Source organism: Silene latifolia, chromosome 8 (genome assembly GCF_048544455.1).
Source record: "Silene latifolia isolate original U9 population chromosome 8, ASM4854445v1, whole genome shotgun sequence".
In the NCBI taxonomy this organism is placed as follows: Eukaryota; Viridiplantae; Streptophyta; class Magnoliopsida; order Caryophyllales; family Caryophyllaceae; genus Silene; species Silene latifolia.
The window spans coordinates 92,983,192-92,992,277 of NC_133533.1; the positions used below are offsets into that span (position 1 = coordinate 92,983,192).

Sequence of the window (9,086 nt, forward strand, 5' to 3'; positions counted from 1 at the left end):
ATCGACCAGAGCACGAGTCCAGAAGGTACTGTTTAGTGCAGACCAGTCGATCGACCGGTCACAGTGGTCGATCGACCACACCGCTAATCTGCGTGAATTAAAAGATCGAGAATTTAGAAGCCCATTGTGTTTTAGGTTTTGGAATAAAGTTACGTGATAATTCTATATAACGTAACCTGCTCACATTGATACAAGGATCGAGTTATGATTCAGTTTTCTATTCAAGTTTTAGCATTCAGTTTTTAGGAAATAATTAGGGTTTGGTTTTCGAATTTAATCATTCAATACAATTCCTTTCGTTCGTGTTTCTGATCTTCTGCCTGCAATTCTTCTGCTGGTATTCCTTTGTTCCATAATTTCAGTTTTATTGCTTTATTATCGTTCGTAGTATAGAAATTGCTAGTTAGTTTCCCCAAGGCCAAAATTATCGTTTTAAGTTATTTGTTTGTTCAATTATTTCAAGCATGAATTCAGTAGTTTATTTCATTAAACTTTTTGTTGTTTTCATAATAGTCATGAGTAGCTAAATTATTCATGCTAGGATGTAGGGAATCTGTAGGTTAGGCGGCGTTAAAATTAGTATGACCTGAAATTGCACGCCGGTCGATCGAATGGGTTCCCTGGTCGATCGACTGGCTACGCTGAGATTGTCTTCGTTTTAATTGATTTAAATTCTATATTTGACGAATCGAGTGCACGCGACTAGTTGAATGCTTAGGAAATGACTGACCCATTAGATCGAAAGATAGGGAAGGTTGTTAGACTACCAATTAAAATGACTAAACTATGCTAAGATCGAAAGATAGGTAAAGTTTAGGCTTTTTAGTCACTTTTCAGGACGAGAGTCAGTACTAGTGATATTAGGGACCTGTAGCGAGATCGAAAGATGCTACTTGTTAAGACTGGACCGAGAGGACTTCTTATTTTCCCGTCTCACGTGATTTATTTCAGACCTACCTAGTATGCTGCCGAAACTACAGTGAACCGACCATCTTAGTACCCCTTTTATTATTTGATTTAATTTATTTCTTTTATTAGCACGTTTAATTGCCATTAGTTATAGACCAAATCAAATCAAAACCTCCCCCACTTGTTACTTTAAAGACTTAATTCAGACAACTAGGGCACCTAGGGTTTTTAAAATACCGAAACCCTTGCTCCTCTTTTACTATAAATACTCCATACTTTACATCATTAAAAGTTAAGACCTTTGAGCATAACTTTGATATAATTTCAAAAAGCAAAAACCGTGTTTTAGAGCAAAACCCGCTTTGATATTGTTCGAAAAAGGTCGTGTGATTTATAAACTTGTGCATTCGTTCTTATTGTTATCGTTATAAGATAATAGTGCTTATTTGATTTATTACTTGTTCATTAACGTGAACCTTTGCAAGAATCATTAGTGCTTTCTTATTAGCGTAAGTTAGTCACTCGAGTATTTAACGGTACTCATTGAGTTACAGCTATAGTTAGTTGTACGAGTTGGGTTAGTAAATTTGTAATCCGTAGAAAGGTACTAAATTTATTAATCGAGAATAGTGGACGTAGGTTTCGATTTGTGAAACTCAACCACTTCAAAAACCGTGTGTCTCGTCTCTTTCATTCTTTCGTTTACTTTGTTTTAATCGTTCATTAGTTGATTAGTTAAAGTTTAATCAATAAACTTTAAATAATCAATTATATATACACATAATCGATAAAGCTTTCAAAAGTTTTAAATCCTCAATTCACCTCCCCCCCCCCCTTCTCTCGAGTATTTTGGATCTATAGACTCTTCAATAATCATCAAACCCCGAATTCCCAAATTAGGGTTTAACCAAAACTACCCAAACGCTATAAAAATGGTACGTAAGACTTACCCTTGATGCAAGGATCACAATGATATCAAGAACGAAAGAAACCGACTCCTCTAGCTCCGGGATTTGTCAATAAAGCGGAAGAACAAAGCAACGTAATATGAAATCTCTCTTTATCAGTAGATTAGGTTTGCAAAAGTGTTTAAGGAAGATGACGAAAAGTATTATATATTAATCCGCCTTATTAACAAAACCCGTCAAATATCACCCAAAGACCGACTTACTCAATCGAGTAAGTCTCGTACTTGATCGAGTGCCACTTACTCGATCGAGTGTCAAGGCTACTCGATCGAGTACCCTACAGGCAGACTACTGTTTCGTAACACAAACATACTTACTCGACAGAATAAGCCCCACTCGATAGAGTACCCAAAGACTCGTAAAACCGTAGTATTACACATTAATTATATTACATATATGTATTAAATTAATTAAGTCGAAATAATTATTATGGAATATTATACTTTTTGGAAATCTAGCTTGATTTATTTACTTTTTAATAGTTTTCAAAATATAATATACTTATATTATATATGTTTTTTTATTTACTTTTTAATAGTTTCCAAAATATAATATAATATAATATGCTTATATTATATATGATTATGTTAATATAATTAACAACTTTATACTAATTAATACCATAAGTGGGACATACTTATTTTAAGGAAAATTTCCATATTCCGTGTTCTCTAAATTTATACTTAACCAAAACTATATAATATTTACATTGAAGTCTCTTGTTCAGGTTCATCGCAGTCTTTATTAATTTAAAACTATATAGTATAATTTATTTGTATAAATTTAGTTATCAACAATTCTCCCTTGTGACGGTCACAATTTGCGACGGGCAAATGTGACCACTTTTTGATAAAATGTAACCACTTAAGTACTGTTCATAAAATGTCACCTAAAAAAAATGGTCATATTTTATCAAAAAGTAGTCACATTTGGCCCGTCGCAAATGTGAACAGTGTTTTTAATGACGGAATAAGACCGTCCACAAGGAGAATTTGCGTTTATTAGTTATATTGAAGTCCATTGGTTTTTACGTAATTAATACTCCCTCCCATCCGCACCAAAGGTTCTGATTGACACTGGTTTAAGACGTTTTGTAACGTCGTATATTTAATTCTGGCACATTATTAAAAATTCCAAAAATTTGATATTCTTATAAAGATTAAGCGACGATAAATCAAACAAGATCTCACATGACTATATTTAAATCTTATATATTAAAAATAATATCAAAGATTCCCTTATACCATCAATAACGCCTAAAAAGAATCAGAATCTTTTGGCCTTTGGCCTAAAATAAGAGAGTATATAATATTGATAGTATTGATGATAACACAGTTCAATTCTTCCAAAATCTATATTTCTCTTTTCCTCAAAAAAAAAATCTATATTTCTCTCATGTATCGGGTGTGTCACAGTTCCACCCACCCACCCACGCTATCTTCATTATCTCCACATCCTCGAAACTCAAAATATAAGAAAAACAGCAAACAATTACTTGTATTATTGCAGGTGCAGGGAAAAGAGGGAACAAATGGACAAACTCTCATGTCTCTTTCGTCTATCTCATCTCAGGTTTAATTAATTTTTATCATCTATTTAGTACTAATAAAATAAGAATCTACCCGAGAGTTTATTTAGGATTCATAATTGCTATCAGAATCGAAATAGGATGGATGATTAATCAACTGTAGGTCAGATTCGGAATAGGATTATTAATAAACTATAACTACTCCCTATATAAATCCCATAAGCTCCAACCAAATAATCCTGAATCCCAGATTTTCGTAAGAATGGATATATTATCTGCAGTCGCTAAGAGGAGGAAGTTATGTGGTGGTGGTGGTGCTGCTGTTGGGTTTTCAAATTGTGCAACCAAGGGTCTTTGTGCTTGTATTTTTAAGAAACCGTTATCATCGAGCTTTGATCATCTTACTGATGATCTCTTGGCAGAGATCCTGCTCAGGCTTCCAGCCAAGTTTGTTTTCCGCTGCAAGTCCGTCTCCAAGCGTTGGCTCTCTCTTACGTCTTCCTTGTCTTTCACTCGTTCCTTTATCCTTACCCGTTTTTCAAATGACATTAACAAGATGCTACTCTTCAAAGTTGCTACTAGATTACCATGTATTGGACAAGCTTACGCACTTCCACTCCTCCATGATTTCTCATTGCCCTTTGCCTTTGATTTCATTCCGCCACTTCGACCTGATAACTATGATATTAACCTTTACTACCAGCTTAACCCCAGGAAGGTCACAGATAGGTTGTTGACGGACATCCACTTGATTGATTCCTATGGTGGATTGGTCTTACTACGGGCTGTATTTAAAGACCCGCCTCTTGTGCCTTCATACCATGGAACTCTGCCTTATTATCATTATTATGTTTGTAACCCCATCACGAAACACTGGGTAGAACTGCCTTTGATATCAACACTCGATCTTGTTGGTTTTACTTGCTACCACTTACAAAAGGCACAAGGAGAAGGTCAAGATTCTAGGGTTTGGGCTGATATCGATTCCTATGAGAACCTCATTAAGCACAATGCAAGTTATGACCCTAACAAGATAGACTTCACTGTAGTTTCCATCAAACCGGATGAGCAGGCTCTTGTACATATTATTCACGTCCTCTCCTCTGCCGATGAAACAGGTGGGTGGAACATATTCTTTGTTCCTTTTTCTCCTGATTGGAGGAGCGCACCTTTTGGAGGTGAGCTCTTGTTCGTGAATGGAAAGTTTCACTGGTGTGGGGAAAACTCTATTGCTGCTTATGACCCATTCTGCAATCCTCTGCAGTGTGATTTCATTCCGTTGCCCCAAATGGATCCACTCGATACTGAAGCTACAAAATCATTCACTTTGGAGGCATTTGAAGGGCGTCTCAGATTGGTGACTTCGTTTGCGGCCTCAAGACTTGTGGCATGGGATCTTGAAGATTATGCTAATAAGGTGTGGGTTAAAAAAGTTGACGTTAGCTATGATCACCACCGTTTAATGTTTCAGTCATTCGTTGGTGCTGCTGCAAAAGACAAGGTTTACATGGAAGCTTTCCCTTCAACTATCATGCTCTTGGATGTGAGAAATAAATCTCTAGAGCATGTTTACGATCTTAGCAACTTGGATAGCTCTAATCAGTTGCTGTTTGTCAAACCATTCATATCAAGCCCATGGCCGACTCCCGTTCCACTACTCAAGCAGAAATAGATAGGTTCAAGTCACTCTGCGAGCATCCTCAACAAGTGAACTAGTGTTGTTGTAGAACCTTGTAAGTTCACAATATAAGAGTAGCTTCTATGTATTCCATTACGAGTACTTTTTTCTGTCTATTCTCCTGAATTTGTATTCTTGTTGAAATTTGGTGGTCAACATTATATATTTATTACACTAGTTTTGTAACCCGTGTAATTTGCGGGACTATTCTAATTATCTTTCATTTTTGAACTATGATAATATTTGATGGCATTTTGATATTTCCCCTCATGGGCGAGGTTTTAAAATAGGCTGACTTGGTATTTGGATCTTTGTAGTTGTTGCACGTATTGTCACGTGGTACAGCCGTACAGGTTAGCTATGTTAACTCTCTGATCAAGTTTCCTAGTCGAAATCACTTCTCTTTACGCAAATCTATGATCTCAATTAAGATACAAAACAATAGTAGACTCAAAACCTTAAAGATAATAATATTAGCAGCTGTTATCAGAGTAACTCACATACGAGTTATGTCCAAGAATTATGGTTTGACAATTTGAACACGGTACTTGTTTTAGCTGCTAAATGGTGGAAAGATATAAACTCTCTAACTTAAACATGTCATTAATTTTTTTTTAGCAGCTGTAAAAATAAGTGTCCTAACTAAACATAACTTATTGCGCAAGACAATGCGCAACTTTGTTAAAAGATCTAGGAATATAACTAAAAGCTAAGCAATGGAAACAAGAAAATAAGAGCTGGATATCATTAAGGATATCCCTCGTAAGATGATGTGACGCCTCCAGCCCCCTGAGTTGAGAAATCAGCTGAAGACAGTCAGACGACACCTCTAAATGTAGAATCCCACGGTCCATAGCCCACTTCAACACTTCCCTCAGTCCTAGAGCTTCAGCCTGTAATGGTGATTCTGCTCTAATGGTCATACCATGTGTGTACACAACATCACCATTCTCCTCATAAACAACCCAACCAATACCCGCATTAACCAAGGATTTCCAGCCAACATCCACCATAACCCTCAAGGAGACACAAGAATTAGCAGTGCCGACCACCCAGAAAGCCTTACTCTCACGGAGAGATAGAGTGGTGTCACCACACCCCTCATCGGCTGCCAAATCAAGTGAGACGGGTAACAGCTTTGTCTTACATATTGCCTTATCAACCGTATGTACAAGTTGTGAGCACATATTGAAGAAAAAAGTTGGGTGGAAAGTTTTACCATTGAAAAGAATCACATTGCGTATTGCCCACAAACTCCATAAAGTTGCCATAAATCTTACAAATCGAGCCTCTCCATCCTCAAGATTACTCAAATACTTTATCCAGTTAAGAATCCATGTTGTGATACTTAAGCTACCATCACTGTCTGTTCGAATACCCAGATCCAATGTAGCCCACACTCTTGTAGCAATACTACAATCCCGTAAGAGGTGTTCCATCGACTCCATTATCTCACCACCATTCAGACACATCCAACAAGAGTAATCTATTGAAATATTTCTTCTCGCAAAATTACTACCCACAGAAAGAGAGTTAGTAATAATGCGCCATACAAATATTTTCCAGGTTGTTGGACCCGGTAAGCGCCACAACCTCCTTTTGCAGAACAATTTGCCATCAATAGATAGTCTAGAACTATCCTTTTGTGAGCCCTTTTGCGGCATGTGCTTTTGAAAAAGAACCCCATAACCACTCTTCACCGTATACTCACCGGTGCTAGTATGAATCCAAAAGACCTCATCCCTAAGATGGGATACACAATAAGGCGTGGCGAGAATTTGATTAGCCTACTCATCTTTGAATAAGAAACGAAGCAAGTCTTCCCGCCACACCCCATTTCCATGTCGGAGATCCCCAATCCGTAGATCATATAAATGAGCGAAAGACAAGGATAACATCGCATCACTTGACTCAGGTTGTGCACCATTTACCCATTGTGACATCCAAACATTCAATGGAGAGTTTAGTCCTGGTTTCCATCCAATATTATCCATAAGCATCTCCAATCCATAAAGAATACTCCGCAACCCCCACGACCTTTGGGTCGCTGAGAATTGAGGGATCCCGTAACTCCCAATAATTTCCTCTTGAAGACTTGATAGAAGTAAGAGTCCTCTCCCGAGATAACCCTCCATGCATGTTTAGCAAGTAATGCCTGATTAACACACTCAATGTTTCTAATACCAAGGCCTCCTTCCTTTTTTGATAAACTTAGGAATTTTTGAGTACACCAATGGATAGTCCTACCTAATTTACATCCGGTCCACCAAAAATGTGCTAATAAAGAGTTCAGCTTATTAGACACACTTTCCGGCATTTTAAATACCGGTAGAAAGAAATTAGAAATGTTGGATAAGACGGATAAGATTAAGGTAAGTCTTCCACCTGATGAGAGAAAAACCCCATTCCACGAAGATATACGCCTCATAACCAAATCAATGAGGCCCTCAACTCCTTTTTGGAACCTTGGAAATCAGTTTGTAAACCCAAGTATTTATCTAAGCCTTTATTACCCTTGATTTGGAGAATACGCAAGCATTTTCGCGCTTTGAATAATCTAGTACTTGGGCTAAATAAAACACCCGCTTTATCAGTATTAATAACTTGTCCCGACACTCGACAATACTTATCTAGGAGCCCCCTCAAGAAACGCACAGAATTATCAGTATCATGGAGGAAGAAGACCGCATCATCCGCAAAAAAATAAGCGCGTCAATGGAACAACGCCACTGCATAAGGAGATACCCTTAAGATGGCCAGAAGATTGAGCAATAGACACACTACAAGAGAGAACCTCCGTATACAAGATGAACAAATAAGGTGATAAAGGGTCACCTTGCCGTAACCCACACTTAGGAAAGAAAGGCTGAAGTGGTGACCCATTCACAAGTACCTGATATGAAACCGTTGTAACACAATTCATGACCAAGCGGACCATTCTTTCCGGGAGCCCTACTTTTTGAAGCACATGTTCAAGAAAATCCCACCTTACGTGATCATACGCCTTACTCATATCAGCTTTAAAAGCAAAGCGTCCATACTTCCCCTTTTTGGGCGAGTTTATATTATGTAATGCCTCATGAGCCATGAGAATATTGTCGGAAATGTGCCGACCCGGAAGAAAAGCATCTTGATAATCACTCACCAAGTAATTCATAACCATTGCTACCCGATTAGTGATACACTTGGAAATGATTCTCATAATAACATTACTAAGACTTATTGGTCGATAATCCAGAAGGTGTGAATGATTAACATGTCATTAATTAAGCAATCAATTATCAATAGTATTTGATACTAGACCTGATTAACGGGTCAATCGGTCTGGTTTGGATTGAGTCAATTTGGATTCTTGTTACTCGGGTTTGCAATAGTTTGGGCTGGGTCATTTCGGGTTTGAGTCATTTTTGGATACTTATTATCTATTTATTTAGGGATAACGGTTAATATGAGATAATAGATATTCGGGTCGGATCAATTCGGTCCCTTGTTATCAAGTTATTCAGATCTAGTTCTTAGTTTTTTACATTTCAAGATTTTATTGCTCATAGATTTATTCCGATTATTCGGTTACCCTATTCATGGAGATCCATGTATTAGAATTGTTTAAGGTGTTAATGGATCTTGAAATGTTGTCAAAAATTTCCTTATTGATAACAACTCAGTGAACTCCCAAATAAATTTGATTTCGGCATTACCTTTACCAAAATGAAAAGTGAAGGGTAATGATTTTTAGAGTTGATCATGTCCGGGCTAGCCTGTACAGCCCAGACTGTCCGTCCCGTTACTTGAGCTCGGTCATGCAATTTCTTAAAATGAATGGTTAAGAAAAAGTTGGCCCGTTAAGTTAATAGACGGAGATGGACTAAGTAAAAATGTTCATGGACAGTCCATAAAGCAATTTAACCACCAAATCAATACTATATATTAATTCCAGAAATTAAGGAACTTCAATATAATTAAATAAATCTATACAAAATAATTATACTATATAGTTTTAAAT

General features: G+C 37.1%; 1 protein-coding gene across 1 annotated transcript; it reads left to right on the forward strand.

Annotated features, from left to right (window-relative positions):
- The first annotated feature begins 3,235 nt into the window (after positions 1 to 3,235).
- LOC141597080 (F-box protein At2g16450-like) lies at positions 3,236 to 5,353 on the forward strand. The gene is made up of 2 exons (XM_074417417.1): positions 3,236 to 4,523; positions 4,670 to 5,353. The coding sequence occupies exons 1-2, from the start codon at positions 3,668 to 3,670 to the stop codon at positions 4,672 to 4,674; spliced, it is 861 nt and encodes a 286-aa protein (XP_074273518.1). The 5' UTR covers positions 3,236 to 3,667; the 3' UTR covers positions 4,675 to 5,353.
- The last annotated feature ends 3,733 nt before the right edge of the window (positions 5,354 to 9,086 follow it).

Bases quoted from the DNA above. Each gene is read 5' to 3' on its own strand.
- LOC141597080 (XM_074417417.1), top strand. From the start codon at position 3,668: ATGGATATATTATCTGCAGTCGCTAAGAGGAGGAAGTTATGTGGTGGT.